The 16394-nt window shown below is 41.7% G+C and overlaps 1 protein-coding gene across 1 annotated transcript in view; it reads left to right on the top strand.

The window, feature by feature from the left end:
* LOC309415124 (BDNF/NT-3 growth factors receptor-like) overlaps window positions 1–16394 on the top strand; it is a gene marked incomplete at both ends in the record, with an annotated part of 152783 nt that overhangs the window by 16142 nt on the left and 120247 nt on the right. The window contains 1 exon segment of the mRNA XM_082012572.1: window positions 3314–3526. Coding sequence (XP_081868698.1) covers window positions 3314–3526 — 213 coding nt within the window.

Below are 16394 nucleotides of genomic sequence, written 5' to 3'. Positions count from 1 at the left end.
GAAGCTTATTTAGCTAACTTTGAATATTTTTCCTTTGTGTTCTATTTATGTCTTTTTAATTCAACACCCTATATTCAGCATGCAGCATTTAAGTGACCGATAATATAAAATAATGTTGGTAAAATTGCATTACTTTCTATTAGTCTGGGCTGTCTTATTCAGTCTTAATAATATGCAATCGCAGTCTTAATATGCAATTGCATAAACATTATTTAATATCACAGTTGCCTATAGTTGTTGAATTTAGGAATGTAAAAGAGCATTCAAAATAAAGCTTGTAGCATCTCAGTCAGAAAACAGTGTGCCAAGCCATGACTGATAGGTTGTCTTCTAGAGGAAGTGGAAGATAGGGATTCAAGAATCGAGCCAAAAAGGAGATGTATATTTTGTTAAGAAACTTGGATCTTAGCTTGATAACAGAAAAGTTTGAGTCTCTCTTCTTGCTGAAGTATAAAACCTGCCTTTTAATCATGCAGAAAAAAAATAATTTCTTGGAATCTAGAGCAAATATGTGTCTTATGGGGAAAGAAGTCTTGTGTAAGTGCTTTTTGAGAACAAGGTATTTAACTAGTGAAAAAATACATCCATCCCAAAAGAAAAAAGAGAGAAGATTCAGTATGGGCTCAAAATCCAACAGAGCTGATGCTGACTGGTGATATGCACTCACTGTCCTGCTTTTGACTGATGGTGTGCCATTACCATGTCTCTGCACAGACTGATCTTTGTTTCTCTGGGAACAAGGACTTGAAGCAAGAAGAGCCAATGCTAGTGCAAGATCTACTGATAAATCTTCCTACTAATCAACATCCTTTTTCATGGAAGAAGTCATAGTTATTAAGGCATCAGCACAAATATAATGACTATAAGCAATCTTCTTTACTTGAGCTGCCTTGTAACACTTGACTAAGCAGATATATCCCTGGATTAACTATATGGCTCCAACCACAAAGCTAAAATTGGCTGGTTTTGATAATTATTATTTCAATTGCCTCCTAGCTTGGCTGAGTGGTAACTTCATGGATAATTCAAGTGGTGTGTGATGCACAAAAATGTGTGGTGAGGGGGATGTGGGATATGGTAGCCTCCAAGAAATCTTTTTATAGTTCAGAGAATAAATGCACATACAGTAGATTGCTTATATCATCAGCACATTAGGTTGAGGGAGAAGTAGATGGATACAGTGATTGTGACCATCTAAACTAAATTCTGGGAATATGTGCTAGCAATGCCATGCCAAGTGCAACCAGAACCATATGTTCTCTCTGATTCTATATTTGCAAGCCTTTTTTTTTCCTGAGACTGCTTAGGTGAGTGTGGTGGATTGACCCCAGCCAGCAGCCAAGTTACCCACATAACTGCTATGAGTTCCTATTGAATATCCTGCTTTACTGTCCCAGAAATGTGTAATGGACACTTTTCCATGCTGTATGCATGGTAGAAGCAAATGATGACAAAAGAGCCTCCTCCTGTGAAGCAGAGAATAGCAAGGATGAAAAACTTAGAGTGCCTCTAATTGCATAGCCAAGAAAATTCACCCATTTGCTGTAAAGGAAGGGATTTGACCCTCATACTAAAGCTGTATTAGTATAAAAAGACTGCATTGCTTCCAAGAAAATGTGTATTTGTCTGCTTGCTTTTTGGTGCCATTAGCTTGATATTTAGACAGTTTGGAGACCTAAGGACAATCTCTGGAAAAAATGAGCAAGTTTTTTTTCATGTGTTTGCACTCTATTTCTACTGCACACAAACTCATATGCACTTGAAAAATGTCTTGTGTGCCATCTGAGGGACCAACAGTTTGTTAGGCTGTGCACTTCATTGGAAAAATCTTCACCAAAAACTTAATCCTGGTAGCTTTCCTAGTAGAATCAGTCTTTTGAGGATTTGGGTGATCAGTAAGGACAAAACCAGCCTTGGTATTAGTATTCCATTTGATAAATTGCAGAGATCTGCCCTCCATGAAGCATCTACAAGATCTGCTGTTGGTCCCTATCCTCTCTCCCTCTGCATCCCCTGACTTTCCTGCAAACACAGATGCCATCTATGTGCAGGTGATACTCAGATCCCCATCTTGCCTCTGCACTGTCCTCTTCTGTTCAACCTAAAACCTGTCTGGGGCTCCAAAGGAGTGGCTGTCGACTCAGAGTAAATACAGCTTTTTGTCTTCCCCAAAGTCCTCTCTGCTGCCCCCTTCTTTGATTGCTGTGAACGCTGCTGTCACCCTGCCTGCGGGACAAATACATGGCATCTGAGGATGCCATTCTAGGAGATGTGAATGCTACCCCAAAATCCCTAGTTAACATGGATGGAGAATGATCTGAAAATTGATATTTGTGGTCTCTGTTAGCTCTTCAATGTGCAGATTAGGCAAAATGTCATTGTTTAATGGTGGTGCTGATTTTCTTTGAATTCTGAATGTTAACTGGAGGATATATCATAGAATTAGTTAGCAAGGGTTAAATCACAAGAGTTCAAATGTTATCTGCTCTGATCTCAGTGTTAGATTAAAGCCCCCTGTAGCTCACATAAGTGGAACTCTGCTAAGCAGGTTGGTTATTTTTACCCATTTATAAGGTTTTATCTCCATGGTGCTTTCATTAAAAATACAAAGCACAAACTGAGAAAAAAAAAAATTGTCACTAAATACTGATCAAAATAAACCTCTCCTCCTGGAAGGTCACTAGACTTGGGTATTGATGGGGCCTCATAAGGCAGAGAAATATTCCCCTGGGCTGGCTGGACAAGCCCCTGTGAAATGACCTCAGATCTCACGGTGGGGTGGGAAGAGTGTTTTCCACTGCTCTTCTAAGTGTCTGCCTTGCACCTACTGTGACTGTACAAATTGTCCTCTGGATTTTGGCTCTCAGCCATTTTTTTCTTCAGGAATCATACAGCTTCCCACGTTAGGATGAGCCCATATCCTGCATGTCTGTTGTCATGTTATAATGCCACCCCAAATGGAAGGTGGATGTTCTCCAGCTTTGTGGGAAAAGGAATTATTGCAGTGTGATCAGAGGTAAAAAAGTTAATGTGTGTATTTCATAGCTTATTTCTGAGAATGATAGTTCATAAAATTTGGAGAACTTTTACAGTGACACAGTATGCTAGACCCTGATATATTTAGTCTAGTACTATTTTTAGTACAAAAATTTACATCACATTCCCACTCTTAATGGCCAGATGTATAAAATTCCTGAAGTAAGAACAGCAAGGTCCATAAAGAGAGCTCTTCACTAGTGGGATGGAGGACAAACTCATCAAAAAAAGAAAAAAAAAGAATTGTCTGAGGGAGGGAAAATGTTCTGAGTTACAGAAGAGTCTTTGTTTCTAACTCTAGGTCCTTCTTCAGTTATCAGCAATGATGATGATTCGGCAAGTCCCCTCCATCACATTTCAAATGGCAGCAACACTCCATCTTCTTCTGAGGGGGCTCCTGATGCAGTCATCATTGGGATGACAAATATTCCCATAATCAAAAATCCCCAATACTTTGGAATTGCCAAAAGTCAGCTCAAGCCAGACAACTGTAAGTACAAATGACTATATGAAGTTCAGTCTCTTTTTTTTTTTTTTTTTTTTTTTGCGCAAGTGCTGGGGCTCCTTAGCAGTGCTAATAGAAAATTGGTGTAAATTCCTGGGAGTAGAAGGGTGGAGTTAAAATGTATGGAATTCATTAAGGAGTACTTTGGTACATGGGATGAGCTGCTTTACATCTGTCAAAGCCAAATTCAGCACTTGTGATGAATCAATGAACTCATCAGTGTTAGGCTCAAAGCCCAATCTGTATTCCGTCAAAGTCACCGGTAGTCTCTCCACTAACTTCAGTGGTCTTTGGCCAGTCCTGTGCACCTAATGTGTTCTTGGGAGAAAACACATCCTGGGTCAGAACCAGAAGTCAGTATTTGCATTTGTGGCTAAAACAGCATTGATAACACCAGTGTTTTGGCTATTGCTGAACAGTGCTTGCACAGCGTCAAGGCTTTCTCTTCCTTTCCCCCCTCCCCCAGCAAGTAAGCTGGAGGTGGACAAGAGGTTGAGAGGGGATACAGCCAGGACAGCTGACCCAAATTGACGAAAGGGATATTTCATACCATATGACATGCTCAGCAATAAAAGCTCAATGAAAGAAGGAAGGGAGGACGTTTGTGGTTATGGTGTTTGTCTTCTCAAGCAAATGCTATGCATGCTGAGGCCCTGCTTCCCAGGAAGTGGCTAAACACCTGCCTGCCGATGGGAAGTAGTGAACGAATTCCTCTTTTTGCTTTGCTTGCACACACAGCTTTTGCTTTCCCTATTAAACTGTCTTCATCTCAACCCATGAGTCTTCTCTCCTTCCTTCTATTATCTCCCTGTCCCAGGAGTGAGTGAGAGGCTGTTGGCTGGGTTTAACGCACCACAATATGAAATGCTGATTTTTGAAGCAGCAATCAACACTGCAGCAAATAACTGAAAAAATATCTAAATAATATTGTAATTAATAGTAACTGCACTACTTACTATGTTTCACCTGTACATTAAGGTCTTTAACTGTTTCAGAGAAACAGTTCTTTCTACTTCTTTATGCTGTGAACTTGTACATACATTTCTGAAGTGTTGCTGGAAGCCTAATCTGTTTCCCTGAGAAGTCATTCTAAAGATTGCTAGTGCAGTTGGTGAGCGTTGGATGTGCAACTAAATAATATCCAAATCTGTATCCTGAGTGATTTAGCTTCACAGCACAAACTGTAGTTTAAGGGCATACAATCTAGGTCAGAAACCTTTGCCTCCAGCTCTGCATATCTTTATCTTAAATACTATAATAGGCACCTTCCTTGATCTGTGCATGGGTGTGTGCATGCATATGCGTGTGCAGGACTTCAAAGGGTGTAAATGATGCCAGGCTACCTATTTGTCTTGTGAACATTAACACTAATCCACAGCTTGATATCTGCACTAAGCACAATCCACATAAGGATCTTCCTGCAGTGCAACAGGAGGCATTTTCCTGCATTTTTATTATACATCCCCGATATTCTCTCTTACCATAATTTTGTTCTGTGACACTATTTTGTAATTAGAAATAACCAATAATCTCTTCTACCAGAGGGCATTTGAATAATCTGGCATAGCATAAGCAATGGAACACATTAAATAGTCACTGAATTGCTGATACTTGATCAGCACAAAAAAGATGTTATATAGATGCATTAATTCCTGTGAAAAACAGAAGCCACTAAAGAATCTCAAATGGCCACTCGAGCTCTCTAATGTTATATAAAAGGACATGCTTTTAAATGAGGCTCCTGTACCTTCACTCTCAGCTGCATTAAACATTATAAACAAACAAACATCAGTGACTACATAGTATTTCACTTTCAGCATTAATGCTGAAATAACATACATGGTGTTCTGTGAAAAAAAAGCAAACCCCCAAATTGTACCAAATACAGAATTCTCTCACATTTAGTAAGCTGCATATTAAGTACAGAAGCATTAACTCACAGCTGACTAGTGCTAACTTGGTCCTGATACTGAAAATACATAAGTCTATGTTTGGTTTTGTGTGCTGCAATGAAACCCACATGGTGTCAGGGAAACTAATCACAGTACACGAAGGTCAGCTTGTGCATAAATGTTTGCAGGATGAGGGCTCAAGACTTTGCTATGGTGCTCCTGGGAGATGTGCAGAGCTGATGCTCTGCATTCTGCTACATTGCCATGGTGGTCCAAATCTTTGTAGTTTTATTGTTTTAGCAAAGACAATCAGGTAAACAGCAGTAGTATATAAACTGAGTCAGATATCTTCTACCACACTGAGCATCTGTCCAATAAAGAGGGACATTTAAATTGTCTAGGACAAAAAAGGTCTTCCCATAAATAATTTCACATACTCTCTTTCTCTCTTAGATCTCTCACCAGATATCTGGTTCTGAATACAGTGTTTCAGGCTCTATTGCAAAATATTGGAATTGCATGTGTTTAAAAGAAAATAAAAAAATGTATTGCAATCAATTTCATTTGAAATTCCATCAGTGTATCAGTAAATCAGTACTTTTCACAGAGTCACAGAATGGTTGAGGTTGGAAGGGACCTCTGGAGGTCATCTGGTCCAACCGTCCTGCTCAAGCAGGGCCACCTAGAGCCAGTTGCCCAGGACTATGTCCAGGCAGCTTTTGAGTATCTCCAAGGAGGGAGACTCCACAAGCTCTCTGGGCAACATGTTTCAGAGCTCAGTCACCCTCACAGTAAAAAAGTGTTTCCTTATGTTCAGACAGAACCTCCTGTGTTTCAGTTTGTGCCCATTGCCTTTTGTACTGTCACTGAGCACCACTGAAAAGATCCTGGCTCAATCTTCTTTGCACCTTCCCTTCAGGTATTTATATACATTGATAAGATCCCCCCCTCCCAAGCCTTCTCTTCTCTAGGCCTAATGCAGCCCTGGATACCATTAGCCTTCTTTGTGGCAAGAGCACAGTGCTAGCCCATGTTCAACTTGGTGCCCACCAGGACCCCCAGGGCCTTTTCTGAAAAGCTGCTTTCCAGCTGCATGGCCCCCAGCATGTACTGGTGCCTGGGGCTGTTCCTCCCCAGGTGCAGGACTTTGCATTTCTCCTTGTTGAACTTCATGAGGTTCCTGTCAGCCCATTTCTCTAGCCTGTTGAGGTCCCTCTGGATGGCAGCATGACCCCCGGCATACCATCCACTCCTCACAGTTTGGTGTCATCTACAAACTTGCTGAGGGTACACTCTGCCCCATCATCTAGATCATTAATGAAGATGTCAAACAAGACTGGACATGGTATTAAGCCCTGGGGTACACTGCTAGCTACTGGCCTCCAACTAGACATTGTTCCACTCATCAGCACCCACTGGGCCCAGCTATTCAGCCAGCTTTTGATCTACCTCACTGTCTGCTCATCCAGCCCATATACATCAACAGCTTCTCCATGAGGATCTTATGGGAGACACTGTCAAAAGCCTTCCTGGAGTCAAGGAAGGCAATATCCAATGCTCTCCCCTCATCTACCGGGACAGTCATTTCATCATAGAAGGTTCTCAAGTTGGTCAAGCATGATTTCCCCTTGGTGAAGCCATGCTGACTACTCCTGATGACCTTCTTGTCCTTCATGTGCCTGGAAATGGTTTCCAGCATTAGCTGCTCCATCACCTTCCCAGGGTCTGAGGTGAGTCTGGACAGACTGTAGTTACCCGGGTCCTCCTTCTTGCCTTTCCTGAAGATAGGAGTGACATTTGCTTTCCTCCAGTCCTTGGGCATTTCTCCCAGTCATCATGACTGATAAAAGATTATCAAGAGTGGCCTTGCAATGACATCAGCCATCTCCCTCAGCACTCATGGGTGCATCCCATCAGGGCCCATGGACTTATGTACATCCAGTTTGCTTAAGTATTCCCTGACCTGATCTTGTTCCACCAAGAGTACATCTTCCTTACTCCAGACTTTCCCTCTTGTCTCTGTGACCTGGTATTCCTGAAGGCCAGTCTTACTAATAAAGACTAAGACAAAGGCGGCATTCAGTACCTCAGCTTTTTCCATGTCCTATATAACCAAGTTCCCCTGTCTTTTTGAGTAATGGGCCTACATTTTCCGTAGTCTTCCTTTTGTTACCAATGTACTTATAAAAGTCCTTCTTATTGTCTTTGACATCCCTGGCCAGATTCAATTCTATTTGGGCTTTAGCCAAACGGATGCTTGGACATGCATCCCTGGCTGCTTGGACAATGTCTCTGTATTGCTCCCAGGTTACCTGTCCCTGCTTCCATCCTCTGTATGCTTCATTTTTTTGTTTGAGTTTGGCTAGGAGCTCCTTGTTCATCCACACAGCATGGGGGGGCAGGGGTTATGGTCAATGCATAGTGATTTCTCTCTGCCTCTCCTTCCTTCTCACGCTTTTCCTTTGCTCCAGCATGGGTTCCCATTGGGCTGCAGTCCTTCAGGAATATCCATCTATTCCAGCATGAGTCTTCCATGGGCAACAGTGAATATCTGTTCTAGCACAGGTATTCCATAGGCTGAGGGGAATATCTGCTCTGCCATGGACCTCCCCCTCCTCCTCCTTTCTCTGACCTTGGTGTTCACACTGCTGTTTCTTACTCTTTTTGTTCTCTCCTACTCTCTCTGTCCAGCATTTTTTTTCCCCTCTTAAATATGTTTTCAGACAGGCACCACAAACTTTGCTGATAGGCTCACCTTTGACCTATGGTTGGTCTGTTGCTGAGCTGGCTGAAACCAACTGTGTCTGGCACAGGACAGCCCATGACCTCTTCCCACAGAGGCCACCACTGCAACCCCCACTGCTACCAAAACCTTGCCACATATACCAAATAAATTCCATCCCTTGCCTCTGTGAAACACATATTTAAGAAATGTCATTAAAATATACATTGTTCTTTACAAACTTCATGGACAGAACCAAAATAATTTCATAGAATCATAGAATGGGTTGGGTTGGAAGGGACCTTTAAAGGTCATCTAGTCCAACACCCCTGCCATGGACAGGGACATCTTTCACTATATCAGGTTGCTCAAAGCCCCATCCAGCCTTGAACACTTAAAATGATGGGGCATGCACAACTTCTCCGTGACACCTGTTCCAGTATCTCACCACCCTCATCATAAAAAATTTCTTCCTTATGTCCAATCTAAACCTACCTTCTTTCAGTTTAAAACCGTTGCCCCTTGTCTTGTCACTACAGGTCTTGGTAAAAAGTCTTTCTCCATCTTTCTTATAAGCCCCCTTTAAGTACTGAAAAGCTGCAATAAGGTCTCCCTGCAGCCTTCTCTTCTTCAGGCTGAACACCACCAATTCCCTCAGCATTTCCTCATGGGAGAGGTGTTCCAGCCCTCTCATCATTTTTGTGGCACCTTCTCTGGACTCTCTCTAACAGGTCCATGTCTTTCTTGTACTGGGGACCCCAGAGCTGGATGCAGTACTGCGGGTGGGGTCTCACCAGAGCGGAGTAGAGGGGCAGAATCACCTCCCTCGACCTGCTGGCCACACTTCTTTTGATGCAGCCCAGGATACAGTTGGCCTTCTGGACTGTGAACACACATTGCTGGCTCATGTCCAGCTTTCCATCCACCAGTACCCCCAAGTCCTTCTTGGCAGGGCTGCTCTCAATCCCTTCATCCCCCAGCCTGTATTGATACCAGGGGTTGCCCTGACCCAGGTGCAGGACCTTGCACTTGGCCTTGTTGAACGTCATGAAGATATTAAAGAGTACCGGTCCCAATACGGACCCCTGAAGGACACCACTCATCACCGATCTCCATCTGGACATTGAACCGTTGACCACTACCCTCTGGATGTGACCATCCAACCAATTCCTCATATTCATTCCACATATTCACACTCCAATCAGCACGGGGAGCCCCAGTAACCATGCAGAGGGTTGCAAGGGAAAAGCGGATGGTCAGGTCAGGCGTCCAGTCAAGGCTCAGCTCAGGGACATCCCTGACTCAGTTTATATACTCTTTTCTTTTTGACAGCAGATTATATCATGCCCACGTAGTTACACATCAAACAATACAATGTTGCAGTAATTAGAAGCTAGTGTCACTGTGACCTGATGATTAACAGTGGGGGCAGGATGTTTGCTTCATGAACTGGGACTAGATTGCACACACTGAGCCATGTCATTGACTCCTCATCAGACTTCCAAGTCCTCCCCTTACAGGGGGTCAAAGTTAGTAGCTTCTGGATAAGAATGAGGAAAAAATGAACAGTGGAGCTCTGTGCTGATGTGCAGGCATTCTGCATAGTCTTCTGTATGAGATTAGTCTCCATTTTTTTGTCTAACGATAGCCTTTAATGAGTGGTTCCTGTGCTGTAATGCAAAGGGAGAGAGGAAGTAAGATCCTAGTGTCTTCGTCACCTTGTACAACCAGAATAATGCAGCCTTTATTAAATTATTCCATCTTCAGTATAACTCCCCTCCCTCCAATGCTCTGTACTAAAGGAGGGTTATAGATGAGATTTTTAAATGCACAGAAGTAAAACCATTCGAAAATCGAATTTTCCTCCCATGGGAGAGTTCAACATTTCAAAATTACTTTTTGCTTTAAAATCAGAATGTAGGTTAAAAAAGAGGACACTTTATTAATTTTTTCTCAAGTTGCAAACTGAAATGTTGAAATGGAAAAATGTGTATCTTCAATAAAACTGAAATGGTTTGGTGTTTTAAAAAAGTTCATTTTGAGTAAATATTTCAAAATTGGATTTAAGTCAGTGCTAAAGTCAGTGATATGGGAATCAAAATTTTGAATTTCATATACATTTAAAATTTGACATATTTCTTTTATTCCTATATCCATTTCCATTAATTTTCTTGTTGAACTCATCTGGGAGGGAGAGTGACTCTAAAAGAGAAATGTTGTACGTAATTGCAAGTGATATCCAGCTAGTCCAAACTTTCTTGGATTAAAGGGTGAAACTCCACTGAAGTCCATGGAGCTTTAAATGCTGGCACCAACAGAAAATTTTTCCCCTGTAGTGCAATTGCATTGTCATGTATTGAATGCCCTTCATTCTCATGATAGATGTTAGTGAAGGACTCTCTTTTCAAGTAGTTATGCATTTATTATTTTCAAAACTCATTTCCTAAGAGAGATCAAAAGTTCTTCTCATCACCATAACAAGCCAATGAAAATTTTGGCATTCTGAAGTATGGCAGTTGTCCAACTGCATTAAACTGTTAACACTATTATTTTCTTTTTACCATGTTGTGGTTTTGTCATGAATCAAAAGTAGTGGAATCTTTTTTTTTGTTTAAGAGAAAAGTATTCCAGCAGGAAAAATGTCCCAATAAAATGGGTTTACTTCCAACTAATCCATAAAATAAATTCCCATAGTGAAAATGCCTTATCCCCAATCGCTTTGTATCACTAGCGCAATGCTAGGATAGTTTTATACTGTGTTTCTGTCAATCTTCGGTATAATCTCTAAAAAAAATAGATTTCAGTTGTCCTCTGAGAACCGAATACCATGCTGATATTTTTCCTTAAGAAGAGAGGAGAACAATGTAATTGTTTATTATTATTTGCATGCATTACTGTAGAGTCCTGAGGTGGTGTGGTTTAACCGGGCAGATAGCCAAAACAACCACACAGCCGTTCACTCACCCTCCCCCCACCAGCAGGATGGGGGAGAGAATTGGAAAAGAAAAAGGGTAGAACTTGTGGGTTGAGATAAAGACAGTTTAATAGGACAGGGGAAAAAAAAGAATAATGATAATGATGATGATAATAATGATAAAAGAATACACAAAACAAGTGAAGCACAGCACAATTGCTCACCACCCACTGACCGATACCCAGTTAGTTCCCGAGCTGTGGCCCCTCCCTGGCCAACTCCCCTAGTTTATATACTGAGCATGACGTTATATGGTAGGGAATATCCCTTTGGCCAGCCTGGGTCAGCTGTCCTGGCTGTGTCCCCTCCCAGCTTCCTGTGCACCCCCAGCCTTCTTGCTGACAGGCCATAGCATGGAAAGCTGAACAGTCCTTGACTGCTTAGAAACAACTAAAAACATCAGCATGTTATCAACATTTTCTCATCCCAAATCCAAAACATAGCTTCACACTAGCTTCTGTGAAGAAAATTAACTCTATCCCAGCTGAAACCAGGACACGAGGCCAAAACAAATCCTCACTGTGAAAGGCACTGTGGGACTCTTACAGCCACAGATAATCCCTGCCTGAAGAACTTTTGGGCTAAGGCTCTGCTCCTGTAACCTGGAGCTAGTTGGTTGGCCCCTGCACAGGTTACAGACTTGGGGCCTGGCTCATAGGGCAAAGAATGGGGGAAGGATGCTTTGTTGTCCTTGCACAAACAGGGTGACCAAGAGATTAAACACTTTGTCCCAGCACACACAGGAAATCTGTGGCCAATCTTGAAATTGGAAGGCAGATCTCCTGCGTGGAGGCATGGCCCCTTAGCTCCTGACCCATCCTTCCTCCCTAGTGTAATGTTGGCCTCCAGCACAGAAACTTCTGTGTGACGAATTTTCCATTAGAGTTCTGCTGTTTATGAGTTTCTTTCTCACAAATAGGTGGAAACTGACAGTCTGGTTTCTCAGGTGACACAAGGAACAGTTTTGCCATCCTAAATGAGGCAGGGAAAACACCACAGAGAACAAGGAAACTGTACCACCATAGCAACTGAAAAAGACATTGAAGCACATCATTGTACTTTCTCTGCTTGATGTAACCTGTGCTTTGATGCAACAGGACATCAGAAAAGCAAAGACTTGTTTTTTTGTTTTTCTTTTCCTTACTTAGTTCTTTGGCCAGACAACTTATTGCATTAACTGGTGCTGCTTGATCATAATGAATTTATTCCAAAATTGTGTAACCTTTCCACATCTGTCTCCAAAGTCCGTGCCAGAGTCTGCGTTCTGGCATGCATTATCATGCTATAGCTGGAAAGGGTGAGGGAATTACATCTGCAGACTTCTATAAGAGATCACAAGCTTTTGAAATTGTAGGTTCACTAACCAAATGCAATACAGAAATATTTCCAACAGGCTGGCAGTTGTGCAATATGTGGCACTCAAAATAAAGCTGAGTCACTAAGAAGTAGTGATAAATAAGCCAGCAAAATTTTGTCTTTTTTTTTTCCAAGCATACCCCAAATAAGATTGTCTAGTGTAACAAAAAAAAAAAAATCATGTTGCAGAAACAAGTGGCTGTGACACTGGTTTGAATATTGACAATTTATTGCTGTCTTAGGGATAGCATTTAATCAAAATGTTGTATAAACTAAGAGAAGTCTTTGCAGGGTAGATGTTTAGCATGTTCCTGAGCAGCTGTAACAGGCTGTTCAAGATGAAAAAATCTAAATTAACAGAAACTAAAATGCTGAAGTGAGAAAATGGGAGGAAATCTGATTCGCACTACTGATCAGCTGAGGTCTGGAGATTCCCTTCCTTTTGAACTGGAAGTGTTTAGTCATCTTCCTTTGCTTTTTTAAGAGTTCATACTTCACCTTGCCCATATTTGATCTCTCCCTTGTGTCCCTTTTTTAGCCCATCAGCAGTTCAGTCTAGTGCTTCTCACTGGAGACAATAACCTCCATGATGTGAATGATCCTCATTTGTATCTGCAGATATGAATTACTGGGTGGAAAGATGCATCATATAGCACATTCCTTATGTATGTATTATCTTTTCATTCAAATTCACAACCTGTCCAGATACGAAGATAGTATTTCTGAGGCAAGATATATCTCTTTTTGTAAGTTTGCTTTTTTTTGGTTCCCCTTGATGTCAAGTGACAAACCGGTCACTGATTAGGAAAAGCTGTATCAGACTCTTGCAGACCTGTGCTCGAACTAAAAACCATGATCTGAAGCAGTAGTAGTCATGGCTTTTTCTTAACTATGGCTTTCAGCACTGTCCACATGTGAAATCACAGCACTTTTTTGCAGTAGAAGGGAAAATGTGGATTGCCTACCTACCTTAAAACTTGGTTAATTACAAGGAAAAATATGTCTTAAAATAGTCTTGATTTGAGAAAAGATTTTTTCCAATGAGACTGTTCATATGCTTAGCTAGAATAGCCTTCATTGGGATGCAGTTTACCATTTTCCTAATTTCCAAAACAACTGGCACTTCTGATGCCTACATTTGGCACAATATGAAGGAAAAGCATTCCAGAAGCTCCTGATCAGAAATTTTTATTTATTTAAGTTTATGAAGGTGTGGAAAGAAAGCTAGAGCAACTAGTTTTGAAGTGCAGGTTGCGGTATGTTAACCCCTGAAGGCCTGTTTATTTTTATGCAGGATGGAAGATAAAAGACTGTAAACTAACAACATACTGAAATAAGTGAAGAATCTAGGGCAGTTAGCAAAGCAGCAGACTTCTCATATTTTCTTTGATTCGTAGCAAGCCATTTGTTGTTGGGTTTTTTAATTGCATTCCTCAGCAGCTTCTCTCTGTGACTATTAATCTAGAATGGCTCTGATGATTTCAGAATAGAATAGAATAGTTCAGTTGTTAGGGACCTACAACGATCATCTAGTCCAACTGCCTGACCACTTCACTAACCAAAAAAGTTAAAGCATGTTATTAAGGGCATTGCCCAAATGCCTCTTAAACACTGACAGGCATGGGGCATCGACCACCTCTCTAGGAAGCCTGTTCCAGTGTTTGACCACCCTCTCGGTAAAGAAGTGTTTTCTAATGTCAAGTCTGAACCTCCCCTGGGGCAGCTTTGAACCATTCCCACACATCCTGTCACTGGATACCAGGGAGAAGAGATCAGCACCTCCCTCTCCACTTCCCCTCCTCAGGAAGCTGTAGAGAGCAATGAGGTCACCCCTCAGCCTCCTTTTCTCCAAACTAGACAAACCCAGAGTCCTCAGCCGCTCCTCGTTGGACATACCTTCCAGCCCTGTCACCAGCATTGTTGCTCTCCTCTGGACACATTCAAGTTCCTTAACATCCTTTTTTAATTGTGGGGCCCAGAACTGCACACAGTACTCAAGGTGAGGCCGCAGCAACGCTAAATACAGAGGGATAATCACCTCTTTTGACTGGCTGGTTTAATGCGTCCCAGAATGCGGTTTGCCCTCTTGGCTGCCAGGGCACACTGCTGACTCCTGTTGAGCCTGCTGTCAACCAGCACCCCCAGATCCCTTTCTGCAGGCCTGCTCTCCAGCCGCTCCTCTCCTGAATTTATACTTGTGTCTGGCATTACTTCATCCCAGGTGCAGAATCCGGCATTTGTTCTTGTTAAATGTCATGCCATTAATGATTGCCCAATGCTCCAATCTATCTAGATCCTGCTGCAAGGCATCTTGTCCCTCAAGAGAGTCACCGGCACCTCCCAGTTTGGTATCGTCAGCAAACTTGCTAATGGTGCATCCAACTCCTGCATCCAAATCATTGATAAAAATATTGAACAGAACTGGCCCTAGAATTGAGCCCTGAGGAACACTGCTGGTGACCACTTGGCAGCCACATGTAGCCCCATTCACTACAACCCTTTGAGCCCTGCCATTCAGCCAGTTCATCACCCAGCGCACCGTGTACCTGCTCATCTCGCAGTTGGACAACTTGTCCAGAAGGATGCTGTGAGGGACAATATCAAAAGCCTTCCTAAAATCCAGAAAAACTACATCCACCACCTTCCCTTCATCCACTAGGCAGGTGACCTTATTGTAGAAGGATATTAAATTAGTTAAACAGGACTTTCCCTTTCTGAACCTGTGCTGATTGTGCCTTTCAGTGGAATTATTCACAGTTTACACTTTCTGAGAGCAGGATTAGTTTCATGACACAACAGATAACATTGAAGAATGCAAGAGAAGCAGTGTTGTTTTAAAACCCTCTTTCTGAATGTATTTTTTTTCTTTCCAGTTGTTCTTATTTCTGACTGTGTTTAATGCATGTAAACTTTCAAGGAAGCCAGAATCCAGAATCAGATATTTGTAAAAATGAAAGGAACTATTCACTTCAGCCAAATTCACATCTTGAGTTTCCAATTGAGAATCTGAAATTAAGGAAGCGATGGATGGGAGGAGTTTGAACCACTGTTTTCAAAATATACTAAATAAGAACTTTGATGAATTTAAGACTCACACTTTAAAGCTTTGTGACACTGTCCAAATAGAAAATAATTCATCTTTAGGAAAACACTATTTGCCTCTGAGATAGTCAGGTAAGCATTTCCATCCTTATTTCCAGATGCGGAAAACAATAATGAAAGGATTCAATGAGGAAAAGCCTTATAAGTGTTGTTTGTCAAAGCCCTGATGCCAAATATCTTTCCATCTATGTGTGTCTGTCTAAGTTTCAGAGGTAAACAGTGTTGCTTCTCTGTAGTTTGTAATTAAAAATGCAAATCAGTAATGGTTACTTTGCAGTTAAGACATGCTATATTTTTGGAACATGTGGTTAAATTACCATTCTCATAACCAAGGGAATGTTACAACAAGGGAAGAATAAACATGACAGCAGCAATGGTGAAAGCAATACACTTGCCTATAAGTTAGTTATAAGAGTTGCACATGGGAAAACATTGCAAAAACTACCCCATAAATCTTGAAAGTGGTTTATGAATAATTATGTTAACTTCTGACCCATCTTCATCTCTTTAAAATTCTGACTAGAAGGGGAGACTAGAAACACAGTGTCTTGGGAACATCCTGAGGACAATTTTGTGGATGTTGGACTATCAAAAGGCAACCTAGTCTCCCAGCTCCATAGCAGGCTCCAGACCAGTCCTCCCTAAACCAAATCCTTACTCACCGTCCTGCTACTAGTGATCTTTAGAGGAGGCAATAGTTAACCTATACTGCTTGTAAAGTAGTCTGCTAATCTACCCTGGTGACATCTTGCCTGTAGGGCTGAACAGTAACTAACATTTCCTGTACTTCTATGTACTACTTTAGTA

The sequence above is a fragment of the Phaethon aethereus genome (assembly GCF_964289735.1).
Source record: "Phaethon aethereus genome assembly, chromosome: W".
Classification (NCBI taxonomy): Eukaryota; Metazoa; Chordata; class Aves; order Phaethontiformes; family Phaethontidae; genus Phaethon; species Phaethon aethereus.
This window is presented reverse-complemented; position numbering and strand designations above follow the sequence as displayed.